The 21,090-nt window shown below is 32.3% G+C and overlaps 2 protein-coding genes and 1 pseudogene across 2 annotated transcripts; 1 reads left to right on the top strand and 2 right to left on the bottom strand.

The window, feature by feature from the left end:
• Window positions 1–4,964: 4,964 nt before the first annotated feature.
• On the top strand, window positions 4,965–6,207 carry LOC106416977 (ABC transporter B family member 7-like). The gene is made up of 3 exons (XM_013857849.1): window positions 4,965–5,144; window positions 5,222–5,485; window positions 5,563–6,207. The coding sequence occupies exons 1-3, from the start codon at window positions 4,965–4,967 to the stop codon at window positions 6,205–6,207; spliced, it is 1,089 nt and encodes a 362-aa protein (XP_013713303.1).
• A 123-nt stretch (window positions 6,208–6,330) lies between these two features.
• Window positions 6,331–8,276, bottom strand: LOC106416976 (membrane protein PM19L-like). Its single transcript, XM_013857848.3, has 4 exons — window positions 7,958–8,276; window positions 7,236–7,455; window positions 7,050–7,095; window positions 6,331–6,564 (listed from the first exon to the last, which is right to left on the bottom strand). Exons 1-4 carry the CDS (start codon window positions 8,082–8,084, stop codon window positions 6,484–6,486), a joined length of 474 nt encoding a protein of 157 aa, XP_013713302.2. The 5' UTR covers window positions 8,085–8,276; the 3' UTR covers window positions 6,331–6,483.
• Window positions 8,277–14,950: 6,674 nt separating this feature from the next.
• On the bottom strand, window positions 14,951–20,031 carry LOC106418143 (annotated as a pseudogene).
• Window positions 20,032–21,090: the final 1,059 nt, after the last annotated feature.

Below are 21,090 nucleotides of genomic sequence, written 5' to 3'. Positions count from 1 at the left end.
TCTGTTGAGTGTTGGAATAAATGTTTTAGATATTTAATTAAACTGCAGAGTATTTTCAGATCGACCACATGCTCAACAATCGATCGATCCGTAAAAAGATGGTCGATCTCCTTGGCCAGGTAAGTACAATTTTAGCAAAAATATCTTTGATTTTCAAATATTAAGTATATAACTATTCTTTTGAATATTGTTTTTTTGAATTGTATTTTTTGATTAAATTATTGTATTATAATGTTTATGTAAATATTTTTTGTGATGTTTGAATTTGTGATGTTAGTGTACTTAACCTAGATTTAACCTAGATGATATTGATGTTTAACAAATTTTTTTCTGGAAATAGAAAATAATAATTTATCAAAACGTATCTAATACTTGTTAAATGATAGTATAATGTAAATTACATCCATTATTTGAAAATAACCATTTGTTGTTTTTATTTTTATTTTTAAATCAGAAATTATTTTTATTCAAAAACATTATTCATATAAAATATAATAGTTTAAGTTTTACATTTTAAGATAGATGTTTAATGCTTAAAGAACCTTTTCCATTTTTTTTTAAAAATTGTGTATTTACTTATTATTATATATATAATTCATATATTATATATTTACATTATTTACTTATTATTTATTTTCCTGTATATGTATTTCCATTTCTTGTACTTTTTATTTACTTAATATCTCTATTTTACATTTTAAGATAGATGTTTAAATCTTAATGTACATTTTCCATTTTCTTTAAATTGTATATTTCCATTTGTTATACTTTCTATTTACGTATTATCTATATTTTAAATTTTAAGATATATTTTTAAATCTTAATGTAATTTTCCATTTTTAAATTGCGTATTTACTTATATTATATATTTACTTATGATTTATTTTTCTTTATATTGTGTATTTCTATTTCTTATACTTTCTATTTACTAATAATTTTATATTTTAAGATAGATTTACATTTTAAGATAGATGTTTAAATACTAATGTACTTTTTCCATTTTTTAAATTGTGTATTTCCTTTTCTTATACTTTCTATTTGCGTAATATCTATATTTTACATTTTAATATAGATGTTTAAATATTAATATACTTTTTCCATTGTTTTTAAGTTGTGTATTTTTTTTTTTTATACTTTCTATTTACTTAATATCTATATTTACATTTTAAGATAGATGTTTAATATTTAAAGTACTCTTTCCATATTTTAAAAATTGTACATTTACTTATTATTGTATATATAATTCATATATTTATAATATTTAATTATTTTTTTTTCTATATATTGAGTATTTATCTTTCTTATACTTTATATTTAGTTAATATCTATATTTTATATTTTAAGATAGATGTTTAAATCTTAATATTTTTTTTTCATTTTTAATGTAAAACGACAATGTTTAATAGAAGAACTTGGACAAATAGTCAAATAGTTATATTTATGTTTTTTTTTCTTTTTTTATAAAATGATAATGTTACATTATGGAGATAAGCCGTTTTTTTTAGTGAAAAATGGTAATTTTACATATGTTTAATGTAGTTTTTCCATTTTTTTATGTTGTATGTTTACATATTATTGTTATTTTTAAATGTAAAATGGTAATCTTACGTATGTTTAATGTAGTATTTCCATTTTTTATGTTGTATGTTTACATATTATTTATTATTTTCGAAATTATATATAATGTTTTTTTTTTACAAAATAGTAATGTTACATTATGGAGATAAGCCGTCTTTTTTTAGTGAAAAATGGTAATCTTACATATGTTTAATGTAGTTTTTCCATTTTTTATGTTGTATGTTTACATATTATTTTTTAAAAATAAAAATGTAAAATGGTAATCTTACATATGTTTAATGTAGTATTTCCATTTTTTATGTTGTATGTTTACATATATTTATTATTTTCGAAATTATATATAATGTTTTTTTGTTTTTTTATAAAACGGTAATGTTACATTATGAAGATAAGCCTTCTTTTTTTTAAAGTGAAAAATGATAATTTTACATATGTTTAATGTAGTTTTTCTATTTTTTATGTTGTATGCTTACATATTATTTATAATTTTCGAAAGTTAGTAATATTAAAATGCAAAACTATATTTTATGCCACGTGTCATCTTTTGGGAGAAGTTTTTTTTGCTGATGTGGACGCTCTATATAGATTTACATTTTAAGATAGATGTTTAAATACTAATGTACTTTTTCCATTTTTTTAAATTGTGTATTTCCTTTTCTTATACTTTCTATTTGCGTAATATCTATATTTTACATTTTAAGGTAGATGTTTAAATATTAATATACTTTTTCCATTGTTTTTAAGTTGTGTATTTCTTTTTTTATACTTTCTATTTACTTAATATCTATATTTTACATTTTAAGATAGATGTTTAATATTTAATGTACTCTTTCCATATTTTAAAAATTGTGCATTTACTTATTATTATATATATAATTCATATATTTATATATTTATAATATTTACTTATTATTTATTTTTCTATATATTGAATATTTCTCTTTCTTATACTTTATATTTAGTTAATATCTATATTTTATATTTTAAGATAGATGTTTAAATCTTAATGTTTTTTTTTTCATTTTTAATGTAAAACAGCAATGTTTAATAGAAGAACTTGGACGAATAGTTAAATTGTTATATTTATGTTTTTTTCTTTTTTTATAAAATTGTAATGTAACATTATGGAGATAAGCCGTTTTTTTAGTGAAATATGGTAATCTTACATATGTTTAACGTAGTTTTTCCATTTTTTTATGTTGTATGTTTACATATTATTTATTATTTTTAAATGTAAAATGGTAATCTTACATATGTTTAATGTAGTATTTCCATTTTTTATGTTGTATGTTTACATATTATTTATTATTTCCAAAATTATATATAATTTTTTTTTACAAAATAATAATGTTACATTATGGAGATAAGCCGTCTTTTTTTTAGTGAAAAATGGTAATCTTACATATGTTTAATGTAGTTTTTCTATTTTTTATGTTGTATGTTTACATATTATTTTTTTAAAATAAAAATGTAAAATGGTAATCTTACATATGTTTAATGTAGTATTTCCATTTTTTATGTTGTATGTTTACATATATTTATTATTTTCGAAATTATATATAATGTTTTTTTTTTTTTTTTTATAAACGGTAATGTTACATTATGGAGATAAGCCATTTTTTTTAAGTGAAAAATGGTAATTTTACATATGTTTAATGTAGTTTTTCCATTTTTTATGTTGTATGTTTACATATTATTTATAATTTTCGAAAATTAGTAATATTAAAATAAAAAACTATATTTTATGCCACGTGTCATCTTTCGGGAGAAGTTTTTTTTGCTGATGTGGACGCTCTACGGAGCCTCAAAAAGTCCCTTTTATTAGTATAGATAATAATATATAATTCATATATTTATATATTTATAATATTTACTTATTATTTATTTTTCTATTTATTGAGTATTTCTCTTTCTTATACTTTATATTTAGTTAATATCTATATTTTATATTTTAAGATAGATGTTTAAATCTTAATGTTTTTTTTTCATTTTTAATGTAAAACAGCAATGTTTAATAGAAGAACTTGGACAAATAGTCAAATAGTTATATTTATGTTTTTTTCTTTTTTTATAAAATTGTAATGTTACATTATGGAGATAAGCCGTTTTTTTAGTGAAAAATAGTAATCTTACATATGTTTAACGTAGTTTTTCTATTTTTTTTATGTTGTATGTTTACATATTATTGTTATTTTTAAATGTAAAATGGTAGTCTTACATATGTTTAATGTAGTATTTCCATTTTTTATGTTGTATGTTTACATATTATTTATTATTTTCAAAATTATATATAATGCTTTTTTTACAAAATAGTAATGTTACATTATGGAGATAAGCCGTCTTTTTTTTAGTGAAAAATGATAATCTTACATATGTTTAATGTAGTTTTTCTATTTTTTATGTTGTATGTTTACATATTATTTTTTAAAAATAAAAATGTAAAATGGTAATCTTACATATGTTTAATGTAGTATTTCCATTTTTTATGTTGTATGTTTACATATATTTATTATTTTCAAAATTATATATAATGTTTTTTGTTTTTTTTTTATAAAACGGTAATGTTACATTATGGAGATAAGCCGTCTTTTTTTTAAGTGAAAAAATGGTAATTTTACATATGTTTAATGTAGTTTTTCTATTTTTTATGCTGTATGTTTACATATTATTTATAATTTTCAAAATTATATATAATGCTTTTTTTACAAAATAGTAATGTTACATTATGGAGATAAGCCGTCTTTTTTTTAGTGAAAAATGATAATCTTACATATGTTTAATGTAGTTTTTCTATTTTTTATGTTGTATGTTTACATATTATTTTTTAAAAATAAAAATGTAAAATGGTAATCTTACATATGTTTAATGTAGTATTTCCATTTTTTATGTTGTATGTTTACATATATTTATTATTTTCAAAATTATATATAATGTTTTTTGTTTTTTTTTTATAAAACGGTAATGTTACATTATGGAGATAAGCCGTCTTTTTTTTAAGTGAAAAAATGGTAATTTTACATATGTTTAATGTAGTTTTTCTATTTTTTATGCTGTATGTTTACATATTATTTATAATTTTCGAAAATTAGTAATATTAAAATGTAAAACTATATTTTATGCCACGTGTCATCTTTCGGGAGAAATTTTTTCCGCTGATGTGGACGCTCTGCGGAGCCTCAAAAGGTCTCTTTTATTAGTATAGATTCAACAATGGTTGATCAAAAAAAAAAGTAGTATTCAACAATGTTTTTGTTTAATTTCTAGGTCAACCTAGTCTAATCCGGTTTACTTCGGTTCAGGAAAAATACCAAGAAGCGAGTCAGGTCGCCAGTGATGCGGTGAGTAGCATAAGAACAGTTGCATCATTCTGTGCAGAGGATAAAGTGATGGATCTATACCAACAGAAATGCGAGGCACCAAAGAAACAAGGTGTCCGGTTAGGACTAGTGAGCGGTTCGGGCTACGGTATCTCATTCTTGGCTCTCTATTGCATCAATTCCTTATGTTTTTACGTTGGTTCCTGGTTAATCCAGAAGAGGATTGCCACGTTTGGAGAATTCTTTCAGGTATAAAAGAGTAAAACATTATCCGTTCGGTTTAGATATGATTTGTTTGTAATATTTAAGTGGTTATAACGTTTCAGGTTTTCTTTGCGATAACTATGACCGCACTAGCAGTGTCTCAAACGAGTGCTATGGCACCTGATAGAAACAAAGCCAAAGACTCTGCTGCTTATATTTTCGAGATACTTGATAGTAAACCGAAAATCGATTCGAGTTCCAACGAGGGGGCAGTGTTACCAATTGTGCACGGTCATGTCGAGTTTCAACACGTCAGTTTCCGGTATCCGACACGACCAGATATTCAGATTTTTAGTGACTTATGCTTAACTATCTCCTCTGGACAGGTAACAAACATGTTAATAGGATATTTCCGGTTTAACTGTACCAAATTGATATAACCGGTTAACGATTTGGTTTTCAGACCGTGGCATTGGTTGGAGAGAGCGAGAGTGGGAAATCTACGGTGATAAGCTTAATCGAGAGATTCTACGATCCAGATTCAGGCAAAGTTCTCTTGGATCAAGTTGATGTTCGAATATTGAAACTGAGTTGGTTGAGGCAACAGATGGGTTTGGTTAGTCAAGAACCGGTTTTATTCAACGAGACAATCAGATCAAACATAGCTTATGGCAAAACCGGTGAAGCCACGGAGGAAGAGATCATAACCGCGGCCAAAGCAGCTAATGCGCATAACTTCATAAGCACGTTACCGCAAGGCTACGAAACTTCGGTAGGTGAACGCGGTGTACAGTTATCCGGTGGTCAGAAACAGAGGATCGCCATAGCTAGGGCTATTCTCAAGGATCCTAAGGTTTTGTTGCTTGACGAAGCAACAAGCGCGTTAGACGCGGAGTCTGAGCGGGTGGTGCAGGATGCGCTTGACAGCGTGATGGTGAACCGGACCACGGTTGTGGTGGCTCACCGGCTCAGTATGATTAAGAACGCGGATGTTATTGCGGTTGTGAAGGACGGTGTGATCGCCGAGAGAGGGAGACATGAAACGTTAATGGAGATATCAGGTGGTGCTTATGCTTCGCTTTTAGCTTTTCACATGAGTGCGAATTGAAAAAAAACGTTTTTGTTTTGTAATGATCTTAAAAGCTTGTGTTTTTACCTACTTTTGTAATTTTCTAGCACACATTATTTTTGTAATCATCCCATGCCTGGAATTCTAATTCTTTTTTTTTTATTAATGTTGAAAATTATAGTATATATTTTAGTGTAAATTCAATAAATAATACAAACCACACAAATACACATCTTCAAATAAGCAAATTAGATAAGAAAATATAAATTACAATACAAATAAATAAGAAGAAAATAAATCAGTTTTTCTCTGGATTTATTTTCGAGTTAAATATATAGCAGCAATATATATAAGTTGCGTTGCCGAAAGAATTATTAGAAATGCCTCCATTGTCCTCTGCCAAAAACAAATTCAAATGAAATTAAGGCTCTTTAGTTAGTTGAAGTTTTTTTTGGTCACAAACTTAATTACTTAAGTATTTAAATAAACTTTTTTGTTATCCTCGTGTAAGAGCATGTTTATTCCAGGTCTCTTAGGCTGGAGTTCTTATCGTAATATAAAATACGGTTTATTAACTTTTAACTAAACAAACTAATAGACGTCTCTTATATCTCTTATTTAAGAGACGTCTCTTAGTGTTTTTAGTTAAAAGATAAGAGACCGTATCTTATATTACGCTAAAAACCCCCAACCTAAGAGACCTGCAATAAATATGATCTATGTAACTACTCTTCTGGTAAAAGATATTTAATTAAAATAACTAAACTTTATGTCAAAAATATTTAAATAACAAATATATATATATATATATATATATATATATATATATATGTGTGTGTATATATTTATACAGATTATTATAGCAAAGACAATTTGCTTACCAGACGGGCATTTCTCATTCCAAGGTCAATTTCCTTGCAGCCAAATCTGCACAAGAACATTCAACAAACAGAAAAATTAATAAACTATGATTGGCTTTTTATCGTTGGCGTGTTAAAAGGTACAGAATTGTAGGAAATAAAATGAGTGAATGTTATGTCAAAAGTGTTTTTTTGATTTATGTTTACCCCATGGCTAAAACTGTGAGCGACCAAGCAATGGTGGCAGCAGAGACAGCTGCCGGAAGACTCGCTGTAGTGGATGACTGGATATGACTGACACCGGTGATAACAGAGGCAGCTCCAGCAACTCCGGCAATTAAGGAAAACATCACAAAGAATCCGGTGGCCGCATTACCCATCGGAAAATATATTGGCGAGAAATGAGCGGGAAGGCTGTAATCCGCACCTTTAATTTTTGGAAAAAGAAACTTGAGATGCTTAGTTCAAACTATCATCAAATATTCTTCAAAAGATTGGTTTAGATTTATATTTAAGAAAGATTACATATTCATCTTTTCAGAAAAAAATTACATATTCATTTATCATGCAAATTTAGAAACTTGCTTTACTTGAGGTAGGGATTCATACTATTGATATTTAAAGCTAGACACTAAAAGTCTAAATCGATGAAGTACATAAATATTATTCACACAGTTCGTCAGGAACACAGAACCAAGCTTGGATTAACTACCAAATTGTTACATTTCAAGTTTTTATTTTATTTTTCAGATTTGTTGTGGTGTACAATTACTGACAAAAAATCGTAAATTTTATTTTTAAATAGAATTATTGCTTAATCATCAAAAGTATATCTTGTAAACAGTATTTTTTGTTTGTTTTGAAACAGTATTCTCTTTTTTTTTGAACAAAAGTATATCTTGTAAACAGTACAAAAAAATATTGTATACCAATATGGAAGCCATGGCTGATAGCTTTGTTCATGGACCATGCTCCAATTCCGAGAACAATGGCGTACATGCAGAAATTCAGGAGTAGAAGCAAAGAAGCCACTGGTTGCATTCGTTGTTCCGCCATTTTCTTCGTGTCGCCGTAGACAAGACAAATCCAGAACTATGTAAAAAAATTTTTGAGGAAGATATTTGAAGTTAAGATCTTAATTGTGGAATGAATTAAGAGCTTAGATTTATATATAGTTTTTGATTAGATGGTGCTTTTCTTGTTTACGGCTGTTTGGGTTTTCGGGATTCGTTAAGGAATTATATACTTGTTCTTGCAGGTTGTAAAGCTGGGTTGCTGTTTTTCTTACAAAGAATCTATGTTTTGCTTCATTCACAGGGCACAACTAAATAATTTGAAAACCTTTGGAAACTTATAAAAGATTCTTTGGTTCACTTTGTTTCTTTCGTAATTTTTGTTTTGTTTTATATAGTTTTTAGACTTTATTGTATCATACATGTTCATAAATATTCATTATTCGATTGAAAAAATTACATCTAGACGTACTTTTTCATTGTCAACTTACATATAGACATATTTTGAGCATGTGACATATTTTCTCTTGACAAAATACCTAAAGAGCCCTTTTAATTTTAACTGGTTGGTTGGAAACGTGGGTTAAAGTTGGTTACTCAATCAATCGCCTTTCACATCTCTATTTTGTTTTTTCTTTGCATTTCTTCTCTCCCACATATCTCCTTCGTCAAACATCAGATCTCTTTTTCAAATTACAGAATCTATCATTTTTTTTTCCTTTTTTCTTTCTTTTTCCATTTTCCATTTTTTATTTTTCATCTTTCTTGATTGGCTCCTCTTTCCTTTTTCTCCTTTTCTTTTTTTTTATCTAACTCAGATCCGTGAATTTATCAAAACAACACTATCATCTCAATTCTTTGCACGATTACCGTCATCACCGCAACTTCTTTCATCGCCATTGCCACAACTCTTCTTGCGGCCGCCGCCGCACTTGCAGAACCACCACTGCAATTTTTTCCCCGCCGTTTTTGAGAAAGCCCTGAACACACAAACACTTTGACCACATGAACAATAATCATGACCACATGAACACTGATTGTAACTCTGACCATATGAATACTAACCCCGATTCTGATCATATGAACACATACCCTAACCATCCTTTCTCTCCACGAAAACTATGACTATGTGGTTTCCAACCATAACCACCAGCTCAACGAAACCCCTAACCACGAAAGAGCAACCAACCTTTCACTATAACCCTGGCCGGAAATCTCTGTTCCTATTAACCACATCAATCCTAAATAGGCAAAATCTGCGCCTGACCACGCATTTCTGACCACAAAACCCAACACTCAGATCAAAGTCGTTCACTATTAATCCAACAATGTTTAGTAAATCTCAAACATCCATAAACCTACCTAATATTAGTTACAAAAAAAGCGTAACTAACATTTAAAGCCAACAAAACCATATTCTTTTTGGTCACTATTTTTCTTTAATTTTATAGGGGTATTTTTATCATATAAAATTTACACCTAAGGCATAAAGTACACCTCATGCACTAAGTATCTATTTGTGTAAAGGATGAAGCCCAAAGTATGTCTATATGTAAGGCTCTCTAGTCAATTCAGTATGAATACAGTTATAACATTCACGATCCATTTCATAGACTTTTTAGAAAGAAAAAGAAAAAGAAAAAGAAAAAAGAGTAAGAAACGTGTATGAGAAGTAATAACAATACGCAAAAGAACGTGTGTAAGATCATTTGAGACATGTTAAATAATGATTAAAATCGGAGGCTATAAATCCTGCTTCTCGGTTTTGTGAGAATACAGGTCAGTCACTGGTCAAGCCGCTAGACTAAAAGAGTTTCCACAAATAACTGATTTTTAAAGAATATAATATAGATATTAAAGATTGTAATTTATTCATTCATATAATCAAAATAGTTCTAAAATAAATTTTGCATCCATGGAACCTTTTCTCCAATTTTTTAGCATTCTTCAAGTTTAATCTGCGGAGTTTCTCAATAAATTTAAAATCAAATTAGAAAAATGTTTTGCAGCTGAGCTGGCGCGATTGGCAAAAAGCGTATGTCGAAACTCGAAAGGGTACCATTCCGTAACTGTGACTTATTTCTTTCTCTATAAACATTGTGTCATACATACAAACTGATTTGCTCTTTTTGTATGGAATTGAACCCACAGGAAGGGCCGGTCTAACTTTTATAAAATACTTGTAATGCCCTATGCTCAAATACAAATTTATGCCCATATTCTTCATATAAATTTTTATAGTGTCCTACATACAACTAAAATTATTTTATAAAATCAGAATGCCCTAAGCAGCCCGGTTCCTTTGTGACAAGATATGAATTGCTGAATATCAACTTGTCTTATTAAGATGACGATGTCAAAGTATATATACAACTAGTTGGCCAGTTACTAAACCTAAACCGTGGAGAAAAAGAACTCCAGAATAGGAAATATCCAAAAAACGTATATACACAAGAATATATGGTAATGTTGACATATTATATCGTAATACCTCCCCTAAAGTTGGAGTATGTAAGTTTCGAATACCCAACTTGAAGAGAAATGCATCAAACTCCTTTCTCCCTAATGCTTTAGTGAGAATATCGGCAAATTGATCCTTAGTCGACACATGTCTTGGTTTGATAACTCCCTTCACTATCTCGTCTCGAATGAAATGACACTCCAGCTCAATATGTTTGGTTCGCTCATGAAACACCGGATTAGAACTAATATGAATGGCAGGCTTGCTATCGCACAACAATGTCATCGGACCATCATGCGTCACACCAAACTCTCTAAGTAACGACTTTAACCATAACAACTCCTTTGTAAGTGCTGCCATAGCGCGATATTCAGCCTCAGCGGAAGAACATGAAACTGTAATTTGTTTCTTGGTTTTCCAAGATATCGGAGAAGCTCCAAGTTGAACTATCCACCCAGTGAGAGAACGTCGAGTAAGAGGACAAGCCCCCAATCTGAATCACACCACCCGGTCAAGTGAAACAATGATGAAGCGTCAAGAATGATACCTTGACCGAGTGTGCCTTTGAGATAACGAACCACCTTCAATGCTGCTAACCAATGTTCTTCTTTCGGAGCCTTCATAAACCTAGACAAGATGTGTACGGCATATGTAAGGTCTGGGCGAGTGGCTAAAAGATAAAAAAGCCTACCAACCAGACGTCTATATTTCTCTGGATCAGACATGAACGGACTCTTCGCAAGACTCTGTTGATGATTTTGGTCCATTGGTGATCCACCTGGTTTGCAACCAAGAAGACCAGTCTTGGTCACAATGTCGGTGGCATACTTTCTTTGACACAAGTAGAAACCAGTTGGGCTACGAGCCACTTCTATCCCTAAAAAATATTTAAGAACTCCTGGATCTTTCATGCTAAAGCATGTCGATAAGTAATCCTTAAGTAACCGAATGGCCCCAGGCGTACTCCCAGAAATAATTAAATCATCCACGTATGCTAACAGCCGAATATACACTCCACGTTTAGAGTACACAAGGGAAGAGTAGTCTGCCCGAGATTGAGTAAATCCATAACCAAGAAGCGCCTGTGTAAGCTTCACAAACCAACAACGAGGAGCTTGTTTCAAGCCGTAAAGTGATTTCCGAAGACGACAGACCCGAGTTTCATTAGGCGAAGAGAACCCCTGTGGAATCTTCATGTATACTTTCTCATGGAGATCACCGTGAAGAAAAGCATTGTGCACATCTATCTGATGCACCTCATAATTACGTTTCGCTGCGTGATCAAGAAACACATGGACTGTAGTCATCTTTGCAACCGGTGAAAAAGTATATGTATAATCAATCCCCTCCTTTTGTTTATTGCCGCATACAACCAACCTTGCTTTGGGACGTTCAACCGTTCCATCGGCATGGTACTTCCACGAGTAGATCCATTGACAGTTAAGAGCTCATTTGTTGGGTGGAAGAGGTTCAAGATCCCATGTATGTTGTTCATCAAGAGCAGTGTACTCGGATCCCATCGCTCCCTTCCATATGTCATCTTCCATCGCTTCCAAGAATGTACGAGGGATGGTATGGGAAGAGATCGATGCCAGGAAGCTGCGATGGTTAGGAGAGAATTTATGAGAAGATAAGTAATCAGACAGAGGATAGACCGAACCTGAAGACAGCTGTGTAGTGGGTGAAGTTGACGAGAGAGAGAGAGGTTGCTCAATAGTTACTGTGTTGACAACATAATCCTTGAGACGAGTAGACTGAGTTTTCTGTCTGTGGCCTCGTCCTAAGGACGTCTCAGCTGAAGCAGACGATGTAGAAGGCTCCGTGACAGCAACCTCAATATTGTTTGTCGGAACCATCTCAGCCAGTACTGCAGAAACCGTTTCATTATGCACTTCAGTAGATGAATCATTCGGTGCTGCAGTAACTGTTCCATCCAGACTCTGTTCGATCCTCTGTTCCTCTGTTACAGTTGCAGTCTCAACATCTTCTGAAGCAGAGTCATCGAATGATACTTCTCCAAACTCTGGTGATATTTCTGGTGTGACAGGGACTGTTCCATCAGACTGATTAGCGAATGGAAATTGATTCTCACTAAAGACAACATCTCAAGAATGGAAGATGACTCTTTTCTCCAAGTCATACAACAGCCAGCCCTTTTTTCTAGAAGGATAGCCTAAGAAGACACAACGCCGGCTCCTATGCGTAAATTTATCACCAGCATGATTAATATTGTGAGCATAGGCGAGACAGCCAAATACTCGAAGATGCCGTACCGATGGCTCACGACCATATAATTTTTCGAATGGAGTTTTACCATCCAATAACTGTGAAGGTGTCCGATTCATAAGATATACAGCTGCTTTAACACATTCACCCCAATACTCAGTAGGAAGATGCGCTTGAAATCGCAGCGCCCTTGCCACATTCAATATATGTATGTGCTTTCGCTCCACCCATCCGTTTTGTTGCGGTGTGTAAACACACGAAGTTTCATGATGGATACCATTCTCCAGAAAGAAACGGGTGAGACAAACAAACTCCGTACCGTTATCACTTCTTATTGTCTTTATTTTCTTTGAAAACTGTGTCTGCACAAGCGCCACAAAATCTCGTATATGGCGTGAGACACAAGATTTATCTCGTAAAAGATAAACCCAAACTGCTCGTGAGTAGTCGTCTACAATCGTCAAAAAATATCGTGTACCACAGAAAGCAGTTGTTCGGTACGGACCCCATAAATCACAGTGAATTAAATCAAAAATTGCATCAACTTTATTGGAACTATCCGGGAAAGGTTGGCGAGTTTGTTTCGCACGAAAGCAAACATCGCAGTCTTTAAATAAAACACTATTACTACTAACACCATGAATTAAACCAACTACACGTGAAGACGGGTGACCCAACAGGTTATGCCACAAAACTGAGTCCTCGCGAACCTTTGTATGTAGCGATGTTACTTCTGCAATTCCACAAAACCGGTAGAGTCCCTCTCTCTCTCTTTCACCCACTCCAGTCAGCGTCTTCGTAGTGCGGTCCTGCAACACCAACAGTTTATCAGTAATCTGCCCAACCAAATAATTACCAGTGACCAATTGGCCAAACGATATCAGGTTCGTATCAAATCCGTCAACTAGATAAACATTATAGAGTACTAGTTTGGGATTCAATCGAACAGTCCCTTGCTTGGAAGCAAAAACATTCGATCCAGCAGGCAGCTTTACAGAGACTGGAAGTATCGAGTGAACATCCTCCAGTATGTCTAGTCTTCCGGTCATATGGTGAGTCACAGCTGTGTCTAAAATCCATTCAATACCATTCATCTTACCACTCAGAGTTTCAGGCTTAGACGAGTTCCCCACCATGTGTTGAATGATCTTCCACTGCTCATCAGAGATGCCACTTAGTCCTTGCATGTCACTCTCGGTAAGAACAACAGAGGATGGAAGAACCGCTGAGTTAGCCCCCACTATTTGTGTGCTATTTGCATGAGGAGTTCCACCTCGTCCTCGTCCAGAAAAACCACGACCCCGAGCAGGAGTCGTACCATACCATTCAGGAAACCCCACTATCTTGAAGCACGAGGTTACATCATGTCCTGTACGACCACATGCAGTACATTTGCAAGTAGGGTCTCTGTTAGTTGGATGCACAGAACGTACTCCAGGGCTCCCTTGTTTGTTGTACGCAGGAGGCGTGAGCTGAGAAACAAGACTCATGACTTGTGTCTGTTGTGTTGCGGTCGCATTCGATCTAATCGTCTCATTCTGCCCCACAGTATGATACACACTGTCAAGGTTTGGAAGCGGGGTTATGGCGCAGATTTGTGATCTGATCACACCATGTACCGACTCATCAAGACCTGATAAGAAATCATGAACTCTTAGTATCTCTCGTTCGTTTTCATGAGTTGTGTTGAGGTCGCATTCGCACTTCCCAAAATTACACTGTTTCGAATTCATACATTCCTTTATTCCATCCCAGATCTTCGTCAGGCGCCCAAAGTAGTCGTCCACCGAAGTCCCGTTCTCTTTGCAAGTGGCCAGAGAATTGCGGAGCTGTTGGAGTCTTGCTCCAGTCTTCACCGAAAACCTCTTCTTGATTATATCCCACAGCTCTTTTGCAACGTCACGAATAGATATAGACGATCGTATCTTAGGTTCGATAGTCTGTTTTATCCACCCCACCAATAGATGATTATTGGCAATCCAATCTTCGAGATTTGGCGAGTCAGCTGCAGGTTTGGCTATGCTTCCATCAATGAATCCAAATTTCTTGCGTGAGCTCAAGGCCATCCGCAAGTTAATTGCCCATTCATCATAGTTCGTACCATTGAGCAACGGGGATGAGATGACGGCACCGGGGTTATCTCCAGATGTGAGATCATAAGGCGAGATTGTTCGCCTCTTTGGTGTTGCGGCTGTTTCCACAAGAGACATCGTGCACAGAGATTATTGAGTTTGTAAGTAGCGGCTCTGTTTCGTGTATGAAAAACAGAGGCAGCTGGTAAGAGATCGATATATCAAGCAATAGAAAAGAATTGGATCATATGCTCTGATACCATGACAAGATATGAATTGCTTAATATCAACTTGTCTTATTAAAATGACGATGTCAAAGTATATATACAACTAGTTGGTCGGTTACTAAACCTAAACCGTGGAGAAGAAGAACTCCAGAATAGGAAATATCCAAGAAACGTATATACACAAGAATATATGGTAATGTTGACATATTATATCGTAATACTTTGCCTATGCCCCGGACCAGATTCAATTGCAAACACAATCTAGAAAATTCTTGATTCATGAACAACAAAGAAGTCTGGTTCGAATCAGCAAAGTTACAATACATAAGGAGGGACATATATAGTAAAAACAAACGGACTCCTGACCCTGATATTACAAAACTTTTATTTGTCCGAAACACAATTCATACAATATCGGAATTAAGTCCCCACTGGAAAATCCATTCTCAGCACGAAACTAGTATTGCCTTTTATTTTTCATGTGCCTTTCCTTCATTCTCCACGTGCACGGCGTTTTAAAAACTGCTGCTTTGCGCCATTGAGAGCCAACGTTAAATCTTTAAAGACGTTCCGTTTGGTAGGATGTGGCAGAGCCCATCTAGCTACACCCAACGTGGAGCTCACATTATCTGCAGAGCATTCAAGTGATCTATTATATGAATAAATATTAGGTTGATCCTGAAAAATTAATTATGAGATACATAAATCTCGATATATAGATGCTGAAATATTCTAGATATATGTGGCTTACCAGGTTGGTTATCCGGAGATGGGCAATGATCTTCAAAGATTCGTATACCACATCCTTTGAGTATAAAAATAGAGCGGTCCTCAATGATACGGAACTCAATGCAAACTTGATTGTAATTAAGTTCGTCTGGAGTAGCATTATCTCTGTTTAGAAGGAGACGGCAGTCAAATATAAACAGATGACTACCCTTCTGATGATAAGGCGTGAAGCTATGTGGGTGACCAAAGAACTGAAAACTGTTTCCGAATCTGTCACTGAACCGGCAACATATCTGGATAACAATGTAGGGATAAAGTGGATACAGCCTAGGATCAAGTTCAACCATGGCGCAAGCTCTAAACCTGAAGAATGGTATGGAGAGAGAGTTGTGGAGTAGAGGGATGGTCAGAGAGCATCCAATAGATCGGTGAGTGAAATATGAAGGCATTTCTTCACCTGGAAATATCAGTCCCTTTAAAACCGAGAGTTCTTGAAGGAGAGCTTCTTGATTCAGTATAAAGCAGTTGACGAATTTTAGGTAGAGTTTTGGCACATAAGTTGACGAGGAGGCTTCCTTGGGAGCTGGTAATGTAGGGTGAACGTGAACGTTGTCTGTTTCCATTACCACTGCACTTGGACTGTCACACCAGCTAGCTTTATTAGAATGTATCCTTGAGACTGTAAAGTCAGCCTTCTCAAGCTGTTTGATTTTACAAATGTTAAGGGATACACATTTTAGCTTGAAGCATTTCCTCATATACAGAAACCTGAGCTTAGAAAGATTCTCGATCCAGGAAGGAACCTCTTCAATCCCTGTATTATTTAGATAGATTGTGGAGATGTTGGTTGAAATTTCAGGAAAACTCCGCAGCCTTGTGCATCCACTGAGATCGAGGTAATCCAGAGATTCTATGTTCATTCCAGTGGGAAGCGTCTCGAGATATATGCATTCTGTAATTCTCAACTGCTCAAGTTTATTGAGATTCTGAAATGAAGAAGGAAGCTCCACCAAACTTGTGATATTCGAGAGATACAATTTTGTCAAAAGAGGAGTCAGCGCAGTCATGAGAGCTGCCAGCGACTGAACCAAAAAATGTTTAGAATGTTAGACAAATCACCTTAAAAAGTAAATGGCTAAATATTTCAAACAATTAAACCTTACTCTAACGGTCTAACCCCTTACCCCTATATATTAAAATATAAATCCTAATGAAAAATACCCTAAGATAGCATTAAAAAGTTTTTGTCACAAATATATACTTTAAAGATCAAAATGATAAAATGTTTCATTAACGAGGTAAATATACACTTAATCTCCTAGGGTTAACCAATCCAAACTTTAGGATTTAGAGTTAAAGGGATGGAGATTTGGGATTAATGTTTAAAATTTTATAAAATAAAAAATAAATATTAAAAATTTGAAAATAAAAATTTGACAAATAGTTTCAAAAAGTATTTCGATTTACAAAATGAAAATTTGAAAAAAAAATTGAAAAACAAATATTTATAAAAAAGTTCGAATTTGAAAACATATAATCTAAACTATAAAAAAATTTAATTTTTTTAGAATTATTATTATTTTTATTTGTATTTATATATGTAGGGTATTAGGGTCTTTTAACTATTAAGTGAAACATTTTTGTCATTTTTCTCCTTAGAATCTATTTTTGTGACAAAAACTTGAAAATGATATATTTAGGAGAATTGCTCAATCCTAATTCATAAATCATATATTCAAATATAAAATTAACTTTATAATTTTTTTTAATAAATATTATTTTGGATTTTTTTTTCTCTTTGTGTATTTCATTACTATCGTATGATATTTCTTATATTTTTACGGGTGTCGTGTCTCTATTAGTCATAAACATATATTGTCATAGCACATCACTGTCACCTAGAACCCCGTTTATCACAATGCTAGAAAATAAAGATACCTGCACACTTGCCCACAATCTCTCGCTCTTGATTCGTTCCATGCGAAGACTAACAAGATTCTGAAGACGCAAGTTAGAAGGGATTTCTTCAATAGCTGTTTCATTTAGATCGAGATCTGAAATGTTGGTTGATATATCAGGAAAACTGTTTAACTCGGAGCATTTCCGTAGATCTACGCTAACGAGAGATTGGAGGTTGATGCTACTTGGAAGAGTCTTTAGATTTATGCATCCTGACATTTCCAACGTCATGAGTTTATTCAGATTCCGAATAGACAAAGGAAGAAGATCCACCAGACTCGAGCAACCACTGAGGTTAAGTGTCTTTAGATTAGTTGCCAAAGAAAGATCTGGAATCTCTTTCAAGTTTTCAGATTCCGACAAATCCATATAGTCGAGGCATGTAAGGTTCTGAAACGCAAGTAAGTTACACATTAGGTGAAAATAATGTCATCGAAAAATACATAAAAAACAAGAACAATAGTAATATACATTGTGTGTCAAAAAAAAAAAAAACAGTTATATATATTACCCCAATTCCTTCCCACAATTTCTCAAGCTTGCTCCCTTGCATTTTGAGTTTCACGAGATACTTGGGACAAAACTTAGAAGGCATACATCTCATCGGATATCTGTCCCAACTCAATAATCTGAGTTTAGGTGGCAAATAGTCTAAGCCTTCTAGTAAATGCAACCGGTCTTTCGTCCTACTTTGGTTTGTGTAAATATTTAGAAAGCGGAGATTACGCATCCGAACTGTTATGTACATGCAGTTTCTCATCTATCTCATCTTTATTCAGTGATATACCCAAAACATTTCTACTTCCCTGAAAAGATAATAAACGAGAAGAGACAAACTCATTAGTTTAACAAATTAAATGCCTACACTTCCAAGCCGTATGGAAAATTTTGAATCTTATAGTGAGTTATATGAAGAGTGCGCGGAAAAACTTACAATGTCCTCTTCAAGCACATTACAGATATCCTTCGAATCCGTTAGAAATTCTCTTTCTCCAGGCTCATTTGACTGTGAACGAACGACCTCTTTACCCATTTCTTGTAGCAAAGAATGCATCACCACAGTCTGCCTTCTTATTTGTATGAGAGAGTTATCATTGAGGTTTCGAAGTCCGATGTTAACATCCAAGTCACTATCAGCTAGCAACTTCTTGATCTCAATGATACCAGCATAGTTGAAAAGGCATGCGATATGACGAAATAGCGCTTTGTCCTCTTTGTTATTTAATCCATCGTAGCTGACTCTTAGTGTCTTATGGATTTTTCCATCTATACCTTTTCGAAGCCTTGACAACTGATCCAACCAATACTCTTTATCTTCCCCCCGCAAATGTGAACCCAAAACATTAAGACCTAAAGGAAGACTATCAACACGCTCTACCACTTCACAAGCAAGTTCCATGTAACCATGAGGAGGGGTGTTTTTCCTAAATGCAGATTGACATAATATCTCGAGAGCTAGTTTCTCAGACGGGAGTTTGACTTCGTAAATATGATTGATCCCATGAGCCGTTAAAATGTGCTTATCTTTTGTAATTGCAATGATTCTGCTTCCACGTCCAAACCATTGAGCTTGACCAGCTAAAGTATCTAACACTACTTGATCATCCAAATCATCTATAATGATAAGAACTTTATGATATTTCAACCTCTCTGCTAGTGCTCCCAAATGATCAATCTTTATGTCTTTCTTATCTAAAATTTCAGATAGGAAATTTCTTTGCAAGTTCAGTTTCATGTTATAGTCATCCGGGTTGCCTCTACTATAAATTTCCATACTCTTGGATATGAAAGCTCTATCTATGAAAATACTACTTTGGAAGTGGCGACTGAGACGACTAAATAGAGCTCTTGCAATCGTAGTCTTGCCAATTCCTGAAGAACCCCATATCCCAACCATCCTCACTTCCTCACATTCCATATGCAACAATACACTCATTTTAGCAATATGATCATCAATGCCGACAAAGTCATTAAAATCCTTGGACGTGGTTGAAAGAAATTTATTCAAAACATCATTGGCAATATGTTCAATCATTTTTGCTTCGTTGCCCCTAACAAGGACAACAAACATGAAACAAATATGAATACTGAATTATCAAATAGTGGCCATTATACCTCAAGAAGTAAAAGCACAAATTAAGATTACAATTTAAAATTTAACTAAGCGTTTTGCCCGCACATACATGCATAATCTTCTTATTAGTTTATGTCTTAATAATCTAAAACCAGCATAATAAATTATTATTTATGTTTTCAAATAGTTAAATCAATCATCAAAGTACTTATATGTCAAATATTTTTCATCAAAACAGATACTTATTATTGTGTTAATTTTTTTTAAAACACCCATATCATAGAAGTATAGTTTAGAAAATATCTTCATATAGATGTTTTTGCTTGGCTAATATTTAATTATAAATTGTTTGGTATCTTAATTTTTTAACTTTTATAATAAAAATATTGTTTCCGGACAGAAAAAAAATATAAATTATCTTATTTCTAAATATGTTTTTTGATAATTATATTATATTATATTATAATCAGTTATTTAATATTTAATATAACATATAAATTAAATATTATTAGAACAAAATTCGTTTTTATATATCTATACTATTATTTTAAAAGTGAATTTGCTGATTTGTTATGTTCTCCATAATTTTAGCTAATTTCGCTTATTTGTCATGTTTTTATTAGGTTTTAGTTAAATCATTGATTTATTATTAGTTTTTAGTTGACTCACTAATTTATTAATATAAAAAATACCCAATAAATTTTATTTTAGTAATATTAAATTGATATGTTGTTCTTAAATATCTAGTTAATTTTTCTTATTTTTGTCATAATTTTTTTAGGTTTTAGACTTTTAATTATCTAGGTTATTGATTTATTATTAGTTTCTAACTTATTCACTAATTTAACTAAGCGTTTTGCCCACACATACGTGCATAATCTTCCTATTAGTTTATGTCTTACTAATCTAAAACTAGCATAATAATTTATTATTTATGTTTTCAAATAGTTAAATTAATCATCAAAGTATTTATATGTCAAATATTTTTCATCAAAACATATACTTATTATTGTGTTAAGTTGTTTTAAAACACTCATATCATAGAAGTAGTTTAGAAAAAATCTTTATATAGATGTTTTTGCTTGACTAATATTTAATTATAAATTTTTTGGTATCTTAATTTTTTAACTTTTATAATAAAAATATTGTTTCCGGATAGAATAAAATATAAATTATCTCATTTCTAAATATGTTTTTTGATAATTATATTATATTATTTTATAATCTGTTATTTAATATTTAATATAACATATAAATTTAATATTATTACAATAAAATTTGTTTTTAATTATATATAAACT

The sequence above is a fragment of the Brassica napus genome, chromosome C9, assembly GCF_020379485.1.
Source record: "Brassica napus cultivar Da-Ae chromosome C9, Da-Ae, whole genome shotgun sequence".
Lineage (NCBI taxonomy): Eukaryota > Viridiplantae > Streptophyta > Magnoliopsida > Brassicales > Brassicaceae > Brassica > Brassica napus.
This window is presented reverse-complemented; position numbering and strand designations above follow the sequence as displayed.

Excerpts from the sequence above, each read along its gene's own strand:
- LOC106416977 (XM_013857849.1), top strand. The coding sequence starts at position 4,965 with ATGGATCTATACCAACAGAAATGCGAGGCACCAAAGAAACAAGGTGTC. Across the intron at positions 5,145-5,221 it reads CGTTTGGAGAATTCTTTCAG|GTTTTCTTTGCGATAACTAT; the intron begins GTATAAAAGAGT and ends ATAACGTTTCAG. Across the intron at positions 5,486-5,562 it reads TAACTATCTCCTCTGGACAG|ACCGTGGCATTGGTTGGAGA; the intron begins GTAACAAACATG and ends TTTGGTTTTCAG.
- LOC106416976 (XM_013857848.3), bottom strand. The coding sequence starts at position 8,084 with ATGGCGGAACAACGAATGCAACCAGTGGCTTCTTTGCTTCTACTCCTG. Across the intron at positions 7,456-7,957 it reads CAGCCATGGCTTCCATATTG|GTGCGGATTACAGCCTTCCC; the intron begins GTATACAATATT and ends CAAAAATTAAAG. Across the intron at positions 6,565-7,049 it reads GAATGAGAAATGCCCGTCTG|AGGACAATGGAGGCATTTCT; the intron begins GTAAGCAAATTG and ends TGTTTTTGGCAG.